This window comes from Thrips palmi, unplaced genomic scaffold, assembly GCF_012932325.1.
Source record: "Thrips palmi isolate BJ-2018 unplaced genomic scaffold, TpBJ-2018v1 HiC_scaffold_7, whole genome shotgun sequence".
In the NCBI taxonomy this organism is placed as follows: Eukaryota; Metazoa; Arthropoda; class Insecta; order Thysanoptera; family Thripidae; genus Thrips; species Thrips palmi.
The window spans coordinates 2881449-2904159 of record NW_023144634.1 but is presented as its reverse complement, the minus strand read 5'-3'; the positions used below and the strand labels follow the sequence as shown (position 1 = coordinate 2904159).

The window sequence follows — 22711 nt, the reverse complement described above, 5'->3', positions numbered from 1 at the left end:
CGCACCGCGGCCACGCCGGCCACGCCACTGACAAATGCCTTTCCGACACTGAGATACACGGCGCTCATAATCGGCGCCTCGCTACGCCCCCTCGGCGGTAGCACAGTAAAAAAATATTTCCAAAAAAAAAAGAAAGAATTTAAAAATAAAGGAAGAGAGAGGAAGCGGTGCGCGCCTTTCCATTCGTCTCCCTCATTACGGTCACGGAACGACGATGGAGTCAAAGACGGGGACCGCGACGGCCTGCATCCATGGGCGGCGGAGTGTCTCTCTCGCACTCACGGCGCGTCCCGGCGAGGTGCGAGGGAGACGGGGCACCCGGCGTGCCGGTAGGGCCGGGCCCTGGGCGAAGCCCGAGGCAAAGCCCCTGGGAACGGACGGGCCGACCAAAAGGCAGTGCAGTGACTCCAAGGAAGCCGCCACCGCGCCTACGAGCCTAGCGCCGCGACCTGCCGCACTGCAGGGCATGCCCCACCCCGCACTGCAGGCGCTCTGTCCCTCTCGCACCTACACTGGAACGCCCCACGCGTGCGAGAGAGACAGCGACGAAAACGACGCTCGCGGAATCAGTCTGGTGCACTCGCGACGGCATTCATTAATCAAAACGATCCCATGCCGAGTCGCATGCCGAGCGATGATGGAAAGTTAAACGGACGGGCGATACACGCGCGCGCCTCGCGACGCTGGGGCCGCACAAGTAGTGCACTTTTTGCCTGCTTATATGTCGCAAGAGTGCACCGGTAAGTACGTCCCCCGTCACTACACGTGTTTTTATTTATTATTTTTGCACAACGCCGCTCGCGCGCGCGTTCGCCACTAGAAGTGGAGTAAACTTGGAAAGTCGCGGGGCCGGAGGGAGCAGCGCCATCACCATCAATCAAGCGCTCCAATAAGGCAACGCTGGGAGGTCCCGGAGTTCGCGACCCACTCGCCGCCAGACACGCCCACGGCAACCTGCAACCTGCACTGCAACCTGCGCTGCAACCTGCGCTGCAACCTGCACTGCAACCTGCGCTGCAAACCTGCACTGCAACCTGCACTGCAACCTGCACTGCAACCTGCGCTGCAACCAGCGCTGCAACCTGCACTGCAACCTGCACTGCAACCTGCACTGCAACCTGCGCTGCAACCTGCGCTGCAACCTGCGCCGCAACCTGCGCTGCAACCTGCACTGCAACCTGCACTGCAACCTGCACTGCAAACCTGCGCTGCAACCTGCACTGCAACCTGCGCTGCACTTTCCCAGCGTCCAGGGCCCGCTGATATACCAGCAGGCCATCCCGAAGCTGCGCTGGAAGAGTGTGTGTTTGAGTATGTGTATATGTGTCTGTGTCTGTAAACGTGTGTGTGTGCGCGCGCACACATGCAATTGCTGGCAAAGAGATGACCGTCCGAGATGCGGCTCGCGTTCTATTCTTGCCCGCGTCCAACGAGAGCGCGTAATGCTTCGGATCGGTCGTAGATTTAGCAACAAAACTTCCTTGTTGTTGTTTGTAATTTCTTCTTGGCCTCTCCCTCCCACACACGGCGCTGTTGGCTGGCTAGCTGACTGGCACACTGGCAAACTGACTGACTGACTCGCGCGGAATGCGGCGGCGGCGCCACCGGTCGCCGATTTTGTCGGCATAACCGGCGGCGATGCGACGGGATTGAAAAAGAGCAGGGTTCGAAAAAAAACGATAGAGAGAGACGAAATGAGGACGAAAAGAAGGAAACGGAGGCGGACTTATTGACTGGCCGATGCGGAAGGCGGCACGGCGGCGCAAGGCGGGCCGGCTTGACCGCGCGTCCATCAACAAGGGCCGCGCTGGGCCGGGCTGGGCAGGGCCGGTGTGGCAATAGAGGCGTTTGCCCTGCAACGCGCGGGCAGACGGACAGACAGACAGACAGACAGACAGACAGACAGACAGACAGACGCACACGGGCCCAACGCACGCTATTGTGCGCGAGCTGCGCGAGCATGCAGGGCGGGCATCGTCATTGCTGCATTCCCATCAAATTGACGTGAGGCGTCCTTCGGAGATGTATCATAAATAGATCGGCACACGGCGACATCCACGCGGCCGGGTTTGCGTGTGCGTGCGTGCGTGTGTGTGTGTGCGTGCGCGCGCGCGCGCGCGCGTGTGTGTGTGTGTGTGTGTGTGTGTGTGTGTGTGTGTGTGTGTGTGTGTGTGTGTGGACAAGTATGTGAGTGGCGAAGAGCAATCGTGCGACAAACGCCTCCGCTTCGCAAAGAAATTACGGAGAAAATTACATCGCGCTCGATTCATTAAAGATGCAGAAGGAGCGCATAGTCGGGTGCGCAGATAATCTTACTGCACGTTACTGAGCCATCAGCAATGCCCGAGCCGCAGCTCACACTGTCGCTTTCAAAAGAGAGACAAACGTTCGCGTCACAACTCAATCGACGCCTCAGAGAAAAAATTAATTAAGGGGGGACATCACTCCAAAATGATAAAAAAATGCAACTTTTTTTTATTAGTTTATATTATAGACTATTCCATTCTGCGTCTAATGGTGAAAACCGCATTTCGAAATTCAAAAAATTGCATTTTTGGGAGGCTGTGGGCCGCAAACATGCATAGGGGAAAAGCCCAGTTTCCCCAACTTTGATCGCGTTTTTCTCGGAACATGAAATTGCAAACGGTTGCAGGCCTCTAGGGCGCAGTTTTTGAGCTACAGCGGGGAGATTTAGCATGGAAGCTCCTACGACATGCCGCTATGGTGGGTAGCAAAATAATTTGCATTGGTCAATTTTTATTATTTTTTTAACGTTCAAAATTGAACAATTTTGACCCAAAAAATTGAACAATTTTTTTTGGCATGAAACAAATACAACTTAAAATGATTTTTGAAATGTGATTAAGGTACCCACCACAGCCAGACATCTCAGGAAGGCTGTCACCAAATTTCAATGTTCTAGGTCAAACCGTTTGGCGTCCAGCGCTGCAATAGTCTAACCTAACACTCAAAAATGCGTTTTCAACGAAAGCGCTGTACTGCCCTGGCGGATTGACTTAGTGTTGTTTTATACTTTATCTGTTAAAATATGAACAATTTTTCTCTTTCCGTTTGGTTTTTATGACGATTTTACAAAAGCACTGTTTTTGGAGTGATGTCCCCCCTTAAATCACCTTCGTTCGATAAGTAATCACAGTATCGTGTGTGCACAAGCCTCATCTTCCACCGATTATGAATGAAAAATTCAGGCAGCCCTTCGGCAGGTCGGGCTGCACAACGGCTTCGCCGCCTTCCGTCTCTCTCGCACTCCCACGGCACGCCCCACGAGTGCGAGAGAGACGGAGCGCCTCTCGCTTCCCGCAGGTCGAAGGGCCGCATCGATCACTCGATCGCGACTTCCTTTCCTTCCGCGGCTCCGCGGCGGCATGTAGGCCGGGCCGTGCCGGACGGACGCGGGCCGTTTGTGCGGTGGCGGTCCGGCCCCGTCGCTCTGTCTCTCTCGCACCCGCACGGGGCGCCACATGGGTGCGAGAGAGACAGAGCGAGGCCCAGCGGGGAGCCGCGGCCGCGCCGCCAACGGCAGCGCAGTGCGTGTGGTCCAGCATTCGGGCCATTCGGCCGTTCGGCGCACCGATTAACCAAAACCGACTATAGAAAATCGCATCCCTTCCCACGAGAACAAACAACGTTAAAAAAAACCAACTGCATTATGTAAAATTTAATGCAAATCAGTCTCCCCGCGAGGGAAATGCGTCCAGAAGAAGCATACTTGCCATGACCCGCCATGCACCTTGCGCCACGCCAGAACTAGATCACTCACCTGCGGACAGACAGAAAACAAACGGCATCAGAGACTCGGACACAATAATAAGCGATAAAACAGAGCACACGCTGCTGACACCGCCTGCTAAGGCGTATAAAAGTGTGTTGGTGGATTTGAAATACAGGCAGGGAGGCCCTCCCTGCAACGAAAGCGATTATAGTCAATACCTGTAGTAACATCGTGTAGGTGCAATGAGAGAAACACTTTGAAACGAGGGGCGTGGCGAACACACACACACACACACACACACACACACACGTGTGGGTGAAGGGCCGTGCAGGGCGGGGCGAGGGAGAAACAATGGCTTTTCGTTAGGACCGAACGGGTTGAGCCGCCTCAAGACATCGCTCACTCACACACAGACACGCAGACACACTGCACGGTGGGAGGCGGCCCAACGGCACCGGAGCACGCACGCCAGCAGACGACGGGCACCCGGTGCAGCAGTGCAGTGGAGGAGTGCAGTGCAGGGCGCCGCGAGCACAGAGGATACCGGCACCACACATCCAACGGAGAGGGACTTAGATAACAGGTGCAGAGTGCACGGGGCGTCACGAAGGCCTCCAGGCTGGCCGGGCGGCTGGAGCGCGAGCTGGAGCGAGCCGCACGCTGAGTCCGAGAGTCCTTTTCGTCGCTCCGTCTCTCTCGCACCCACGGGGCGTCCAGAACAGGCGCGAGAGAGACGGAGCGACGCAAAGGACTCTGCTGGGGCGAGAGGGACAAACATCCGCGAGTTAATGGCGCCCGCTGCGGGCCACGCGCCGCCGATTAAAATCAACCAGGTTCGGCACACAAACCCTTCTCCCATGACGACATGCCACCCCAAGGGCCGGCAAGCCCGTCTCCCTCTCTCTCTCCCTCTCTCTCTCTCTCTCTCTCGCACACACGCGGAGCGACCCACGCGTGCGAGAGAGACGGGCAGAGAATGAAAGGACCGGACACTGCGTGACGGCGTGACCCGCCGCCTTGTCGTCGTGAGCACGCCCCGAGTCTATCTCATAAACGCGCGGCATAGCTCTCCAAAACGCAGTGCAGCCCAGGAAGCAGCGGTCTTTTCGAAATCAAATCAATTTCCCGAAAGGCCTGCAAAGCGAAGCGGCCTTATTTATTTACCGAACAAATCGCATCCAATCACGACACGGCGCCATTGTTTCTCGTGTGTAAGTGTGTGTGTAGGTGTGTGTGTGTGTGTGTGTGTGTGTGTGTGTGTAGGTGTGTGTGTGTGTGTGGTGTGTGTGTGTGTGTGTGTGTGAAGCCCCCCTCCCGAAAAAAGGAATAAAGGCTGTCGTGGGATCGATTACCGGCCGCGGCGGCCCAGGGGCGGCCCAGGGGCATCGCACGACGAGCGAAAGGAAAAGCAAAAGGGCACTTTCTTTCCTTCCTTTCCAGAAAACTTGGGGCGCGGCCCACCACACTGCAAAGGCCTTCCGCGTGCTGCCGCCACCGCACCAGAAAACACCTTTCATCTCGAGGTGTTTGCGTTTTGGCTGTGTCGTGTGTGACGCACGGTGGTGTGACGGGAGGGTTGTCACATGTTTGACGCTCGCTGTTTTGCAACACGGGCGCGGCACGGCCGCCCCCCTTCGGTGTCTGAGAGTATCAGAGTATCAGAGTATGAGAGTATGAGAGTATGAGAGTATGAGAGTATGAGAGTATGAGAGTATGAGAGTATGAGAGTATGAGAGTATGAGAGTATGAGAGTCAGAGAGTCAGAGAGTCAGAGAGTCAGAGAGTCAGAGAGTCAGAGAGTCAGAGAGTCAGAGAGTCAGAGAGTCAGAGAGTCAGAGAGTCAGAGAGTCAGAGAGTCAGAGAGTCAGAGAGTCAGAGAGTCAGAGAGTCAGAGAGTCAGAGAGTCAGAGAGTCAGAGAGTCAGAGAGTCAGAGAGTCAGAGAGTCAGAGAGTCTGAGAGTCTGAGAGTCTGAGAGTCTGAGAGTCTGAGAGTCTGAGAGTCTGAGAGTCTGAGAGTCTGAGAGTCTGAGAGTCTGAGAGTCTGAGAGTCAGAGAGTCAGAGAGTCAGAGAGTCAGAGAGTCAGAGAGTCAGAGAGTCAGAGAGTCTGAGAGTCTGAGAGTCTGAGAGTCTGAGAGTCTGAGAGTCTGGGGCAGTCTGAGAGTCTGAGAGTCAGAGAGTCAGAGAGTCAGAGAGTCAGAGAGTCAGAGAGTCAGAGAGTCAGAGAGTCAGAGAGTCAGAGAGTCAGAGAGTCAGAGCGTCAGAGAGTCTGAGAGTCAGAGAGTCAGAGAGTCAGAGAGTCAGAGAGTCTGAGAGTCTGAGAGTCTGAGAGTCTGAGAGTCAGAGAGTCAGAGAGTCAGAGAGTCAGAGAGTCAGAGAGTCAGAGAGTCAGAGAGTCTGAGAGTCTGAGAGTCTGAGAGTCTGAGAGTCTGAGAGTCTGAGAGTCTGAGAGTCTGAGAGTCTGAGAGTCTGAGAGTCTGAGAGTCTGAGAGTCTGAGAGTCTGAGAGTCAGAGAGTCAGAGAGTCAGAGAGTCAGAGAGTCAGAGAGTCAGAGAGTCTGAGAGTCTGAGAGTCTGAGAGTCTGAGAGTCTGAGAGTCTGAGAGTCTGAGAGTCTGAGAGTCTGAGAGTCTGAGAGTCAGAGAGTCAGAGAGTCAGAGAGTCTGAGAGTCTGAGAGTCTGAGAGTCAGAGAGTCTGAGAGTCTGAGACAAGGCGGGCAGGGCGGGCAGGGCGAGCGGCGCACGGCATGCAGGTCCTTTCCTCCGGTCCTCTCCGCCAAAGGTCGCGAGCGCCGCCCGCTCTGGTTCGAGGACCCTCTGGCTGCCTCTGGCCGACAAGCACTTTTTCGGCGTGCATAACTTTTACTTTCACCGCGCAAGCCTCGCAATGAGAGTGCCCCGGCATGAGCATGACCCGGCCGCCGTTATTCAAATCCAGAGCCAAATAACAAATGCGGCGGCCGGGATTCGAACCCGCCGCTCTCGTATCGGCCGCACCCCTCGCAAAAACAAACAACGCGCCGCCGCCAAAAAAAAAAAAAAACAGAGGAGAATCACCCAACCCGCCACACTGTTGGAGTTTGTCGGTCCGTACAGCAGCGCGATTAAACGCCTCGCTTTCTTCGCAGTGACGCTGCTGCCAACACAATTTTCGCACAGCCGTCTCATTACGGGGTACCAACCTTCCGAGCGTAAATCAAAACACCGCCCGGGGCGGCGGCGGCACACTGGAACACCAAAGGCCAGGCCCCGTGCCGCGCACGCCCCGCCACCCCGCCTCGCACGAGCCCCATATCAATTTACACTTTTCACCGGCCGGTAAAGAGACGATTATTTCCAATTCACTTGCAGGCGCTTGCAGGCACTTCCAGGCGCTTGCAGTGGGGCAGGCCGGTCGCCTGCTCGACAGGTAGCAGGGCTGCCACCCAGCGAGACGGAGCAGTATGGCCAACGCAGCCATAAATCAGGACTACTAGATCCACACGCACACACACACGCACGCACACGAGCGCACGCGGGGCGCATGACACAGTCTGGCCAACTTCCCCGGTGCCCCACCGCAGCGCTGATGACGCGGTAATTGTGGTAATTGTGGCGTTTAACGACGCCGGGTTGGTAGCACTTTACTCCCTTTCCTCGGCCGGGCCGCGCCGAGCCGCGCCGCGGATGGATCGCAAATCACCGCGCTAAAGTGCGCGCCGCGGTTTCTACTACCGATCGCGTCGCCAGTGTGCCTTTCGGCCTTTCGGCCGGAGGATTTCCGGCCTCACAGTGGGCCAGAGGGCCGGTGGAGGCGGCCGAAATTCCAGACGCGTTTTGAGCTCCAGAGTCGCTAGGCAGGACTCGAACCGAGCGTGTGACCCCACCAATGGATTGCTCTCCGAACGAGGAATCCATTGGTGGGGTCACACGTTCGGTTTGAGACCCAAGCGACTCTAGAGCTCAAAACGCGGCTATACTTTTGGCCGCCTCCACCGGTCTTTTGGCCCACTGTGGAAAAAGGAAAACGAAAAGCCACCCGGAGAGGACCGCGCCGCACTTTCCCGTCGCCGATACAATATGTCATTGTGACTGCAGCAGCGCTCCCCGCGTGCGAAGCGTGTACTACCAGTGTGCGCCACAAACAATAATGGCGAAATGATTGGCAGTGACCTGCATTTTGGGCCGCCCAGCGCACACTCGGCGCAGACTCGGCGCGCGCGGGCGGGAGAGGCCGACGTCGTACAACATGTGCGATTCCTCCGTCTCTCTCCCTCCCCCAACCCTTTCTTTTCGCTCTCACCCAAGGTCGGTACACTACACCGCCTTTTGTTCCATTGTAAAACGCGCGGACCATGTCGCGCCGCCGGACAAATGCGAGAGCGTTTTGTGCGACACACTGTAGTACAGGCGAAACGCCATCCGCTGTACAGTCGCGCAAGAGGACGGGCGGCAGGAAATGGACTCCCGTATGACGTCTTGAGAACGGGTGTCCGACCGTCACTTGCCGTAGCAATTAAAAATTGTTTCAAACTGCCTACACAGACGCGCACTGTAAAAAAATTTGACATGGTCCGTCATGGTCTAGATATTAAAAACACCAACGTCAGCACTTTTCTTTTTCAACAGTTTCTGATGGAAAAATAGAGGGACAACCAAGGGCAAGCAGCCTCCCTCTTGCAATAAATACCAGAAAACACACACACACAAACACACACACACACACACACACACACACACACGCTCTCCCTTTCGTCGCCGCCTCCAATCAAAATAATACGCCATTAATAGTGGAAAGCTGTTTCCCGCGATGCGCCGCGTCGCCGCGTCCCCCGCCAGCCTAACCTAACCTCCAATAATGTGGCGCAAACCGCAGCACACGTCGCCCGGAGGAAGTCCCATAACCACGCCATTACAAACTACAGGCCGGCCGCGTTCAGCCGCCGCGGTGTCTCTCTCTCTCTATCTCTCTCTCTCTCTCTCTCTCTCTCTCTCTCTCTCTCTCTCTCTCTCTCTCTCTCTCTCTCTCTCTCTACTTATCATCCTTTTTTCCTTTCTTCAAATTATCTTTTTTTCTTTATTATAAAAATGTTAATTGTATAAAAAAAAGAAAAGTAACAAATTGTAAAAAACAGCATCACTCACCAAAAAAACACCTCAAGTGACAATGGAAACGGCATGCATTTTGTGACAAATTTTTACACCCCCTTTTTTGGCCCGCATTGTACATTTCAAAACCCCCCAATAAAACTTTTATAAACTAAACTCTCTCTCTCTCTCTCTCTCTCTCTCTCTCGCACCCCAACTGGGCGCCCCAGGAGTGCGACAGAGCGATGAAAACTGTCTCGGAATCGCTGCTCGGCGGAGGGAAGTTTCCCTCTCTTCGAGCGCAAGCAAGGGCAAAAACAAAACGGCTGGCAAGGTGTCTGGAAGGTCAAGGTAAGACGAGTTGTGGTGGCCCCGCCGGCCCGCTGGCCCCGCCACGCGGAACGAGACGAGAAAGCGCCCGCGCTTTTTTGGTCCAGCGACGTCCGTCCGCGTGACAGAGTGCCGGGGTTCAAATCCCACCACTCTACCGCATTTCGTGTCCGAAAGTAATCCAAAATTTAACGCATTACCACCATATTCCAAACAATTTTCATTAGTTGCACTTTACTTGCTGCAGATACTTGCTTCGTACAATAATCAACGTGTAATATTATTTTAACCACTTTTTTTTTAATTTTCTCTCAGAAATTCGCGTCTTTTTTTCGGGGGCGGCATTCCAAGCGTAGGAGCACACGGGCCGCCAGACGGCATGAACGGACAAATTCATTACGGTGGCGGAGCAGGGCGGCAGTGCGGCAGTGTGCACGCCAACGGCCGGCCGGCACGCCAGCTGCCCCTACAGTGGCGCGGCACGCCCGAATTCCGGGAAAAGCCCTGGACGATCACAGCCCTGGCCGAAGGGTACGCAGTGCGAGTAGGGAGCAGGCACAGACAGACAGACAGACAGACAGACAGACAGACAGACAGACAGACAGAGTCCCCGCTTACGCGCGGCCCCTCGGGGTGGCAGGCGCAAGGCAGGCGGCAGGGTGCTTCGGGGAGGATTAAGAGCCCGTTAACCCGTTAAGGGCGCCAAGACGGGCCGCGTGCCGCGCCACTGTCTAACGAGTCACCGCGTCCGAAGCGACAGCGGGCCGCGCCGCCATCCTCTGCCGGCCGGCCGTCTCGGAGTCTCGGACGCAGCCCCGCCAGGGGAGGCGCCGCGTTTGTATACGGCCGGAGTCGCTCTGTCTCCGTCGCACTCGTGGGGCTTCTCGCGCGGGAGCGAGAGAGACAGAGATGCTAAATCCGCGCCTTCACGGCCGGCCAGACGGCCGCACCCCCGGCCGGCACCACCCCGGCGAGGTGCTTGGCGTGCTTCGCGTGCACCAGCCGGCCGGCCGGACCTTGACCCTCGCCGTCGAACGGCCGCGCCGTCACGCCGTCGCAGGCACACTGTCCCTCCTCCTTTTTGCACCGGCTGCACTTACACGCGGGTCGTTTTACGGCCGAGCTGGAACCGCGCACCGCACTGCACCGCACTGCACCGGCCCTGTCTGTACATGGAGGCCGGCGACAAAGGGCCCGCTTTGCCCGCCTCCAAGGGCGACGGTCACAGGGCGCCTCAGGGCCCGTCCCTTGACCACGACCAAGGCTTCCAAGGCGCGAGGCAGTTGCCTTAAGGGCCTTAAGGGGGTCTTAAGGGCCTTAAGGGGGTCTTAAGGGCCTTAAGGGGAGTCTTGAAGACCTTAAGGAGGGTCTTAAGGGGCTTAAGGGGGTCTTAAGGGTCTTCAGGGGGACCTTAAGGGCCTTCAGGGGGGCCTTAAGTATCTTAACAGGGCCTTAAGGAGGGTATTAATGGCCTTAAGAGGGCCTTAAGGGCGTCTTAAGGGCCTTAAGAGGGGCCTTAAGAGGGACCTTAAGAGGGACCTTAAGGGCATTAAGGGGGGGTCTTAAGGGCCTTAAGGGGGGCCCAAAGGGAAAAATCAACAAGAGTGCAACTGTGCCACTAGAAAAATTACCAACAAAGACAACTCCTTTTTTCCAGTGGTGTATTCGCGGCGCCGTGGACACCGCCTCGGCGTTCCTCACACCTGATTGCAGATGGGCCGACCCTCCGACCCTCCCCGGCCTTCCCTTCCAGACAGCGAATAATTAGCCCCAGTAACTTCTTCAACCCCCGCACAACCAAACAACACAGCAAGCAAAAAAAAAATATTTCGAAAAGAAAAAAAAACACTTTTCAACACATTTAACTTTTTTTTCGTGTTCGGGGCGGGAGTCTCCACGTGTGAGACGCAATTAAATAAGCCGGTAATGCCTCGTATCGCCCGCACCGGGGCGGGGCAGGGGTGGGGGCGGCGCGTCACTGCGCGTCACGCGATACGCCGGCAGGGAGGGAGGCACCGTCGGGCGTTTGTGTTTGCCGAGCTAAAGTGACGGATGTCAGTCCTCCCTTCGTTTCGACGTCATTTTTCCCCCTTCCTTTACGACGTATCTACAGTCGTGCCCGTCAGCACGCGCGCGCGGTGCAGCCGAAGAAGATCTAGAGCAGCGCCTGACAAAAAGAACCAACAACAAATACGAAAACGGCAAACGCCACCACTGCGACTTCTAAGGTCAGAATCGTAAAACTAAAATCAGCGTACTGGTGGAAGCAGTCCGGGGTGTCGATTTCTTTCTGTCACCCGGACCGGCGCGACCGGGGTCGCTACGGGTGTGGGCAGCGAGGCGCGGCGGCCGACCGGAACGTATAAGGGCTGGCTGCCCGCACCGCGCCGCACCGCGCCGCCAGACTCATCGCGGTCTCTCTCGCACACCTAGCGGGACGCGCCGCGAGCGCGAGAGGGACAGACTGCAGCCGCATAGGCGAGGTGTGCGGCAATTAATCAGAGGCAGGTATGCAGTAGCGCTGTAATGGCCGCCAATCAGCGGCGCGGACCACAAACCCACCCGCTAAATCACTCGCCGCGGGGTGGGGCGGGGCGTGGCGGGGCGTGGCAATGGCATACGGTTAAGTGTGGTCTGGCCCTTAGTGGTAATGGTAGTGGCGGGGCGGAGCGCCTGCGAGGTAGGCCGCGCCGTCACGCAGACGAGTTCGGCGGGCTAGCCTACCCCGCGTCTGGCAGGGGTTCCGAGGCGCGACGAACCAGATTTCGGCGCGCCAACTGCGGGCGGCTCTGCGCTCCTCCAAGACGTGCTTCTTGGGGCGGCCTGGCACGCTATCTGGCTGGCTGGGGCCGCGCGGGCAGTCCGTCGCAGGGCTGCTTCCGCTCCGCCGCGTCGAGAGGCGACTGACGCGGTGGACGCGGTGGACGCAGTCCTGCCAACCGTTTGCCCGTGATTAATCATATTGGCAGCCCTGACTGGTACGGCACGGAGCAGGAAGCGGAACCATTAGGTCGAGTGGCGCGGAAAGACGGAGCGTCTCCAAACATCAGCGCCGCCGTGCGAGCCGCTCCCAATCTCGTTTCATTAGCAGGGGAGTACTCGAGCAAAAAGATAAATTTCACAACCCAGTCGCCAGGCTCGGGCTGGCCAGGGCAGACAGGCAGAAAAATCTGCCGGGGCATTCGGGTTTGGGACCAGTAACGTCACAAAGTTGGTCAAAGAGTGACTGAATCTCCGAAAGTAGCCGTTTTCGCTGATTTTGGGCGGCCACTGTGTCCGATCTAGTTGCGGCCAACGGCCTACCTCGACGCCCTAGTAGTCTTAAGACCCTACTCTTTCATGCCCTGTATCGGGAAGACGTTGACCACGACGATTTTGGCTTTGACCGCAACGATTTTCCGACCAAGTTGGTCAAAAAGTGGTCGAATCTCGGAAATTTGCTGATTTTGCTGATTTTGGGTGTCCACTGTGTCCAATCTAGTCGCCGTAAAAGGCCTCCCTCGACGTCCTAGTATTCTTAAGACCCTACTCTTTCATGCCCTGTATCGGGAAGACGTTGACCACGACGATTTTGGCTTTGACCGCAACGATTTTCCGACCAAGTTGGTCAAAAAGTGGTCGAATCTCGGAAATTTGCTGATTTTGCTGATTTTGGGTGTCCACTGTGTCCAATCTAGTCGCCGTAAAAGGCCTCCCTCGACGTCCTAGTATTCTTAAGACCCTACTCTTTCATGCCCTGTATCGGGAAGACGTTGACCACGACGATTTTGGCTTTGACCGCAACGATTTTCCGACCAAGTTGGTCAAAAAGTGGTCGAATCTCGGAAATTTGCTGATTTTGCTGATTTTGGGTGTCCACTGTGTCCAATCTAGTCGCCGTAAAAGGCCTCCCTCGACGTCCTAGTATTCTTAAGACCCTACTCTTTCATGCCCTGTATCGGGAAGACGTTGACCACAACGATTTTGGCTTTGACCGCAACGATTTTCCGATCAAGTTGGTCAAAAAGTGGTCGAATCTCGAAAATTTGCTGATTTTGCTGATTTTGGGTGTCCACTGTGTCCAATGTAGTTGCCGTAAAAGGCCTCCCTTGACGTCCTAGTATTCTTAAGACCCTCCTCTTTCATGCCATGTGTCGGGAAGGCTATTGACCGCAACTAGTTTGGGAGCGGTAGCCAAGTCATGAAGGGTAAAAACATCATGATGATCGGGGGCCTTTTGCAGTCTTATCCGCTGGGGCCTTTTGGGGGCGAGTCCGAGCCTGCCAGTCGCCTGCACCGTAAACATGATCACGTATGCCTGAAATGCATTTCAGCCAGTGGAAAAAAAATTATTATTTTTTGTCTCTTTGTTTTTGTCAAGATTATTTTTTGCAGAGAAAAATTAATTGGTCGGCTTAGCAATATTTTTTTCAAATTAATCGGGCTTTTCTAAAGTTGTTTGTTTACAAACTTTTTCGCAGAGCAAATGAATTGTCCTCCTCGAGCGTTACCTTCCAATCTCGGACTAACCGACGAGAGTCCAGCCTCCACTTCCGGCTTTGGCAGTGCAGTGCCGCCGCTTTTCCGCCCCTAGGAAACGCACGACGTCTTTACTGCCGACGGGTTTCTATCGCATTATTAATGCCGAGGCGAGGGAGGTGCCGAACAGCGATTTAGCGCTCCGCCGAACAGTCGTCTGTCTCTCTCGCACTCCCACGCGGCGCGGCACGAGTGCGACGGAGACAGAGTGACGAAATGATAACGAACGACCCTTTGGAATCGTTCCGCCGGCCCAGGATTGGCGTTTGAGTGTCCTGCTCGCACGTTTTCAGGCAGCAGGTGATTCACTCCCTTGTGGAAACCTGCAGCAAGTTCTCCAGTGTCGGAACGGGGTCACACAGCGCGCGCGGCTCGCGAGACGACCGATCCAGGCATTGTATCAGCCCGCGGGAACGCAGACCCAAGCCTCGCCACATCTATCTATCTAGCCATCTATCCGGGCGGGGGATTGGGAGGGTTGCGGATTCCTCCCTTATTAGCAAGCCACCGATCGGGGCGTGGCCGCGCGCAGACTTTACGACCCACACATGCACTTTCTAACAAGCGTTGTTGTTTAATAAGATGACCCCGGGGATAAAGTGCAGGATGCTCCAAAGGCCAACGCGGGGACCGGACCAACCGAACCATAAATGGCACAGCCGGCAAACACTGCCCAAAATCGGACGACCACACCCAAATAAAGGACTTCTCGGATCAAGAAATATTTTAAGAAATATTTTTTTGGTCCATACTTGCATAAAAAAAAATTAGACAAAATTTTTTTTTACGAAACCCAAGAAAATTTTTAAAAAATCAATAAACCGTTTTTATGTGTGTAGAATGACATGCAGCGACAAAACATAATCACAAGGGTTCACTTTCGCAAAAGTCTTTTCCGCGCCATGCCGGTGACAGGCCAGCGGGTTAGCGGAGCATGCATGCGCACGATCACGCCTCTACGTATTTATAATTTTTTTTTGCGTGTGCGCATGCATATGCTAATCAACGCTCATGCAATGACATCGGCTGCTTTGTCCGCCTCGGCCCGCCTGGCCAGGAAGCCGGGTAGCGAATGTGGTGCGCCAGAGGAGCGTACAGCAGCCGTCCAGAGACACAAAGTCAAGATTTATTGACGAATACAGCTCGGCCCCACTGCAGTTCGGGGCGTTAAAATTTAATAACACGCTCCGCCGACAACTCGGTAATTTACAACCGCAACGGTGCCTGACGATTAACCGGGGACACTTTCGGACCCCCAAAAAAACAAACAGCAGCGTCGACAACGGCGCTGCGCAAAGTGTATCATCGCAATATGTAAGCAGATGCATTTGGAAGGTCCGAGTGGTTCGACTTTCACTCGAGAGAGCGCGCCACTGCTTCATCTGTTTTTATGCACACCCTCGCCGCGACCTGTGCGAGCCTCCGCGGGGCTCGAAAACGAAACGGCACAACACGTACTGCTGCGTCAGGACGGTCGGGACGGTCGGGACCGTGGACCGCGGTCGGGGTGGCATCGGCATCAAGATGCCCAGTCCGTTCCGACCGCCTCATCAAGTCAGTATAGAAAGCGCATTGTTAGCGTGGCGCGGTCGAGGCGCTCCATTTCACGAAATTATTGTAAACACCGCCTAATGAACTAGATGGCATCGCGGTGTGTCGCGGTGCCTCGCAGTGCGTCGGGGCGGCGTGGGTGACACCACTGTGAAACACCCATCGGTCGCCCCCGCCGGGTCAGCGGCCTCACGGGCCGCGGGCCGACTTTCTGCATCATTCTAAACAATAAAAAAATGAATCCGAGATATTTGTTAAACAAACGCAAGCGCGGAAAAGGAGCTGCTAGCAGCTTGATCAAGCTTGATCATGTGATTGGATCACCGGACTCTTTAAAAAAAAAACACATTTTATAGTCCTTGATTAATTTCCTCAAGGGTTTCTGGTGGGTTCCTGCTGGTTGTTTTGTTTTGGTTTTTCTTTTTTTCTCTACCATTTTTTTCGAGTTATTTTTAACTCTTTTTTTTACTCCACCAGCCAACATTTGAACTAGTTGCCGTGCTGTGCCGGGCATGGCTCGTATTCGCGACGCTGTCTCCGCGGCCCCCGAGGAGCAGTACACTGTAGCTCCCCGCCACCCAGTGCACACGTAGTGCCGGGGCCGGGGGCGACCGAGGGGCCTCCAAGGAGTGCGCCAGTGTCACTTTCGTCGCCTTGTGTCTTGGACCATTCAGCAGCGCCACTGGCAACGGATCGCCGACGGCCAGTCGCCGGCCAGTGCAGCCAGGCTTACCGGCAGGCACTACGCGACGCCCACGCCACCATCCAAATGCCTGTGATCAATGCACCTGCAAGCGCGTTTTCCGGACGAAAAATCCCACAGCGGACTAATTAAACGGGGCGGGAGGCGAAATTGAGAACCACTCTCTCGTTAATCAGTGTGGCATTGTCCGGGCACGGGGCCCTTGTTAGGCCCTCGCATTCACTCACACAATGACATATCACACACACACACACACACACACACACACACACACACACACGCACACAGAGTCGCACGCGCAGTCACGTGCAGGAGAGCGAAAATCGTATCGAGCAGCCGAAAAATGTGGACAATGAAGCCTTTGAAAAGAAGGCGCGGCCGTCAATGGGGACATTGCCACGGGGAAGACAGAGAGAGAGAGAGAGAGAGAGAGAGAGAGAGAGAGAGAGAGAGAGAGAGAGAGAGAGAGAAAGAGGAAGGGGAGTCGACTGCTTTCGGCTGGAGTGGCGAGACCGACTGTAACATGCGAATCATAGAGAGCACGTAGAGACTGCATCTTTTGGGACTTTTGACCGTTTTGCCGCACTGCGCAGCGTCGCTCTGTTCCATGAATGACTCTCCCGTGGGATTGAGACTGCACCGACCGGTGCGTCAGGGCGGCAGTTCACTGCAAAATCGCCCGAGGCGCAGCGCGCGGCCAGCATGTCCTACACTGCCAATTTCAACGAGGATAGACATTTCAAATTCTCGTCGCTTCGTCTCTCCGTGCAATGAGACGATCGCGTGGGCAGGTGGCACAGACAGACGGACGGACAGACAGACAGACAGACAGACAGACAGACAGACCGCGCTTCGAACCGCAGGCGCGTCGCAGCGCGGCAAAAGGTTAAAAGTCAATAACAGTCAATTTGTCGGGGGATGCCCGCCTGCTCGCGGCACAGCCAATTTGTAGATGTTGGCAGTGCCGGGCCAGACAATACCGTACGGGGAGAACTCACACACACACACACACACACACACACACACACACACACACACACACACACACACACACACACACACACACACACACACACACACACACACACACACACACACACACACACGCACATACACAACGCAGAACGCTCGCTGCAGATACGCGGGCATGACAGAAAGTCAGTCGCCGAGTGTGTTAGCGAGAGCAAAACGGAACTAAGTGAAATGCCCCCCAGAGCTCCGTGTGCGGTGACCTTCCCCCTTCCCCCTCCCCCTCCCCAAAATAATGTCCACAGTGACGTCAGCCCGAGCCTTTCCCCGAAGCGAGGCGCCCGAAACTGCGAATGCAGCGATTAGGGGGCCGAATTTTCCTTTCGAAATGCTTCCGCTGCATCCCGTGCATTACCTTGACTCCTTTACGGCACAGTTTGCAGTCATCACCGCTTTCTCGGCGACACCACTCGTAAAAGTTTGAGTCAATAAACGGCCGACACAATGGCTGCCAGTGGCCCGGCGCGGCAGACCGAAATCAAGTCATTTGCCGAAAGGCAGCCAGCCGACAATTGGCCATCTCCACAGCGATGGCCAGCCAAACGGCAAAAACGTAGCCGCCAGGGGGGGCGTCCACGGGGTGGTCCGGGGAGAAGGGCCACCTCGGACGGACGGACAGGCAGACAGACAGACAGGCAGACAGGCAGACAGGCAGACAGACAGACAGACAGACAGACAGACAGACACGAGGCGCGCAGTGCAAGCAAGCAGCGTGTCATGTCCATTCGGCGGGTGATCTTTGTCGCACTCCGACCAAAGCCGCTCGCGCGCACGAGCCGCAGTGTGTGCGCGTGTGTGTGAGTGTGAGTGTGAGTGTGTGTGTGTGTGAGTGTGTGTGCGTGCGTGTGTGTGTTAGGTGAGTGTGTGTGTGTGTGTCTGTGAGTGCGTGTGAATGTGTGTGTGTGTGTGAGAGTAGGTGAGTGTGTGTGCGCGCGTCCACTCACTTTCACTTGACAAGGCGCGGCACTCGATCAGGTCAAGCCGCGGACACATTACCGTCCGCCGTTACAGTCTTCCAGTGGCGGTGCGACGCGACGCGACAACGGCTGTTGGCAGGAAGCCCCGCGCCGCCAGCCCCGCCAGCCCCGCCAGCGCACTACAGTCCACTATATCCGGTGGCGGAAAACGCGCCAGGCCCAGTGTCCCTCCCTACTTTCCCGCCTCCCGGTCGACTCCGACGACGGCGTCCAGAAGCAGCCCGTCTTCATTTCCAATGTGTTGCTCCTTTTCAATGAGCGGCTGCTCTTTTGCGTCCGTCGTGGTGGTCCGCCGCCGTCGCCACCGCGCCGCCGTCGCCACCCTCGCGCTACGCCCCTCCACCGGGACACCGGGCGGCTGGCGGCCGGCGAGGAGGTTGCCGCCGCCGCCGTCCTGGAGCGCCACGGGAGCCGGGCCCAGCCGGCCGAGCCGGCCGGTGCTGCCGCCTGGCGGCGTCTCGGCCAACCGGCGGCGGCCTTGGGTACCTCGGGTACCTTGGGCACGCCACTCGGGTACCACCACCACCAGCGCGCGGCGCGGGGATCGCGGGGGCCGTGCCGGCGGCGGCGGCCCGGAGCCGTGCCTCCGCGTGCGTCTAGGGGGCCGTGCGCCGCGGTGCCGCGCTGCCGCGGTGCGCCCAGGGGCCTGCCGACCCGGGCCTGCCCGTCCGCCAGGCCGGGCCATCCAGGCGAAGGTCAGTCACATGTGTAAGGCGCTCGCCAGAACCCTGCACACTGCCAAAAAAACACGAAAGCGCGGCCCGCCCAGCCGCACGCGCTGCGCACGGTTACGGCGCTGCCGGCTCTAAACACCCACTGCACTGTACTGCACGCCGTGCTTCGCCGTGCCACCTGCTCCCCGAAATCGCCTCCACATGGACGCGGCCTCCATAAAAGCAGCGGCCCGCACTGCCAGCACCACCTCCAGACATTCCATCTCCTTTACGACTTAGGACGCGTTGGCCGTCCCGACGGACTTTCGCCGGGAAGCGCATTGATTTCTGGCAGTGCCCCGGGAGTTTGGCCGCTCACCTTGAGGCGCCGCGAGCCTGCCGCAGTCTGCTCCACTCGTCCCATTCATTGGCGCATTAGCGGCAGCGCTAAGGCATTCCGTCTCTCTCGCACGCGCGGGGCGCTCCGCAGGGGTGCGAGAGAGACGGAGAGACGAGCCCGCAGGCTGCCTGCACCAGACTACACCTGACGCGCCGCCACCGCGCCACTGTCAATACCAGCGGCGAGGCCTTCATCGCGCCGCTAGAAATAGCCAGGCACGCCAGTTTCCCTTGCCGCCTCTTTTCCGCGTCTTTGCGTCGTTTATGATATTTGGTCACAACTGCAGGCCGGCAGTGCCGCCGCGGCGGTCAGGGAGAAAGCACTGTTGCGTAAGGCCGCGGCCGCGCCGCGGTTCGCAGGTTCGGTGGTTCGCGCCCCGACGTCGGCGGCGCAGGCGACGCGCTCAGGCCGCGGCTCGCGACAGTGTAGCCGAGTCAGCATACGGGAGCAAGGACCCCTAGGGCCCAAAGGGCAGGGCGAAGAGCCCGGAGGGAGAGGGTGCAGGCCGTGCAGGCCGTGCAGGCAAGGGTGGAGGCACCCACACCCACACGGGGGGCGGCGCGTGCCGCGTGCGCCCTCGAGCTGCTTCCGAGCGGCCGGCTGTCTCTCTCGCACTCGTGGGGCGTGCCGTGAGGGTGCGAGAGAGACAGACCCTGGACCGACCCGTTCGTTCGGAATGAGCCGCGTGAGTCAGCCGGCAGAGGCACCACCGTCTCGTGACAGCACGCACGCGCATCCACACCCTCCGCTCTGTCTCTCTCGCACCCACGGGGCGCCCCGCAGGCGCGCGAGCGAGACAGCGCGACCAAGCACTGTTTGGAATCGAGGCAAAACAATTTGACGTCGTCGCCGTTTTCATTTGCACACTACTTGTGGCTTCTTTGTCTCGTCTTTCCAGCCTGGCAGGCCTGGCAGGCCTGCAACCACAAGGCCCGGCCGACCGCAGGGCCCGCAGGGACACTGCAGGGAAGGGACTCCGACGGCGGGGCGCACTCAGGACTCAGGCACTGCAGACCGCGCGGCAGGCACGTCCTTTTGTCAAGGTGTATACTTTGCTGCTCACGAAAGACAAAAATAATTGTCTTCAGTCGGTTTGTTTCTGCTAGGGCCGCGGTGCCTTGAGTCGCCGCCACCGCGGCGCCCCAAAACGAAACGAAACGAGCAGGCAGGAGGGAAAATTGGCATCCAGTATCGAGCATTTTCCCTTTACGGCCAGTAAAAGACACCACAGACCCCGTAACAATTCCATCAGGTAAAACAAGTCAAACTGTACTGGCCCGTAACAAACAAAAACAAAACAAGAAGCTTAAAAAAAGCAGTGGCTTCGAAGGCATAGCTTCATCGACAACACGACATTAGGCCCAACGAAAAGACGATTACGGTGGACGGACCATTCTGGTCCCCCCGGCCTGGAGACTCCAGGTGAGATATGGCCGTTGCGTGTACACTGTATTGGACGGCTGGAGATAAGCACGCACTGCCTGGACAAATGACAAGCCGTCATACTCCAGAGGCTGCCCGAGACAGAGTAACCCCCCCCCCAAAAAAAATGACGCTCGGTGTAACCTTTTTAGAGCTGAGTCCTGCCTCGTGTTGGAGAAGGTAATTTCACCGCTCCATTTAACACTCCCTTCAACACTAAAACCAAAAGCGTCCAATTTTTCGAACACTCGAGCGAAATAAGGGTGGAAATAGGTCGTGCGGCCCTGTTGCCGTGGTCCAGATTCCGACCGGTGATGTCACAAAGGTGGCGGCCACTGCGCCGGGCTGCCCGCCGGCCGGGCCCCACCGCCGGGCCGGCCGCCCCGACGCCCCTGAACCTGTTCCAGGATGACTCCCTTTCCGGCACTTCTGGAACCGAGCCATCGACACGCCCAGGGGGCCGGACCCCAAAGGCCGAAAGGCCACACCAGTGGCGTGGCGAATTCACGCCGCCAAGAGACAGGCGGCATGTTCCCCGCGTTGTGTTGTCCCGGGGCTGGAGCGAGGGAGTCCCATCGCCCAACTCGGCCATTCCCGGTCATCTTTGGCCAGCAGCAGCGAGTCGTCAAGAAAAGCACCGACTCTGACGATTCGAGTCACCCCGCGCGGGGCGGGCTGCAACTCCGGCCGCGTGCAGTTTCGACAAGCCTTAGGCACGTCCGTCCGTCTGGCCGTCCGCCCGTCCGGACTGCACCTGCGCAACGCACGCCGGGCGGGGCCTCTTTTTGCCCCCCTCGGCCGGGCCTTTCGGCGGTGAGTCGACTTTCGATGGACGCCTTGAAAGGAGATGCGGGCCGACGGGCTGGAAGGACGCTGGAAGGACGCTGGAGGGACGCTGGAGGGACGCTGGAAGGACGCTGGAAGGACGCTGGAAGGACGCTGGAGGGACGCTGGAGGGACGCTGGAAGGACGCTGGAGGGACGCTGGAAGGACGCTGGAGGGACGCTGGAAGGACGCTGGAGGGACGCTGGAAGGACGCTGGAAGGACGCTGGAGGGACGCTGGAAGGACGCTGGAAGGACGCTGGAAGGACGCTGGAGGGACGCTGGAAGGACGCTGGAAGGACGCTGGAAGGACGCTGGAAGGACGCTGGAAGGACGCTGGAAGGACGCTGGAAGGACGCTGGAGGGACGCTGGAAGGACGCTGGAAGGACGCTGGAAGGACGCTGGAAGGACGCTGGAAGGACGCACCCCGCACTGTAAGCCACCGGCCCGGTGGGGACGTTGAAACCGACGCCCTTGGCGCGGGGCAACGACCCCGCCGATGATACACGTTGTTCACCCACTGATTGATTATATCAGCCACACAATAGCTTCAACTCTGATCTCTAACCCCCGGCCAACGGGCTCGAGCGGGCCCACTCGTCATGACATCCACCTCACCTAGCCAAAGTCGGTCCCTCACGCCGAAACGACATCCAAATTATTCTCGTTATTATTTCCGACGGGATAAAGACGACTCGCGAGACAAGACGCAGGCTGCTGATGAGTTTCTGATGACCCAGTCCGCGGGGGGAGAAACAGCAACACACGTAACACGGTTAGCCGAACGGTGAGCATCGCGGCACCCGGTCGGGAAGGTCACCGGTTCGAAACTCCACTCTCCCGCGCTTCTTTTTGTTTTTGTTTTTTACCGTCCAGTGCCTCTCCGCGCAGCGCGGGCCACTGCAGGGAGTGCAGGGCCCTGCAGGGCGTAGACAGACATGTCGTTTACTCAAATTACGTCATGGGACGGTGTCCGAGCCGCAAGGGCAAGGACCTCGGCCGGCGAGCGAGGCCCTGCCAGGCCCTGCGGCCCTACGCGGAGGGAAGGAGGGCCTGCACCTGATGCGCAGGGCCGCAGGGCCGCAGGGCCTGGCAGGGCGGCCAGCCTACACCGCCAGAAAGGCCGCGCGAATACCGTTTGCCGCGCGGGTCTCTCATGGTTTCAAACTGAGCAAGCCGTCATCGGGAACCTCCGGGGATGCTCCATCTTCTATCTCTCGGTCTCGGCCGACGCGGAAGAGAAGGCCGAAGCGTCTTCCACCCTTTTGTTCTCACGGACCCGCCTAACTGTCTGTCTGTCTGTCTGTCTGTCCGATAGGCCCCACCGCGACGCATCCGTCCCAGACCTGGGCCAACAGCATGACGAAGCTCGTCATTACATCCCACTGCACCGCCCCGCCCAGGGAAAAACCAACTTCCAGCGCCACATTCCAACACTCGGGTACTGCACTCATTCATACACAGTGCACTGACTTCCATTTCCAATCCAACCCGTCGCCGGCTAATCA

General features: G+C 57.5%; 2 protein-coding genes across 2 annotated transcripts in view; one reads left to right on the top strand and one right to left on the bottom strand.

Annotated features, from left to right (window-relative positions):
* LOC117652712 overlaps window positions 1-22711 on the bottom strand; it is a 196551-nt gene that overhangs the window by 167610 nt on the left and 6230 nt on the right. The window lies entirely within an intron of this gene.
* On the top strand, window positions 5479-6004 carry LOC117652711 (octapeptide-repeat protein T2-like). The gene is made up of 2 exons (XM_034397803.1): window positions 5479-5700; window positions 5888-6004. Exons 1-2 carry the CDS (start codon window positions 5479-5481, stop codon window positions 6002-6004), a joined length of 339 nt encoding a protein of 112 aa, XP_034253694.1.

What these genes read in the sequence shown, in the direction of transcription:
- LOC117652711 (XM_034397803.1), top strand. Translation starts at nt 5,479, where the DNA reads ATGAGAGTCAGAGAGTCAGAGAGTCAGAGAGTCAGAGAGTCAGAGAGT. An exon ending in GAGAGTCTGAGAGTCTGAGA is followed by an intron (nt 5,701 to 5,887) that starts GTCTGAGAGTCT and finishes AGTCTGGGGCAG; the next exon opens with TCTGAGAGTCTGAGAGTCAG.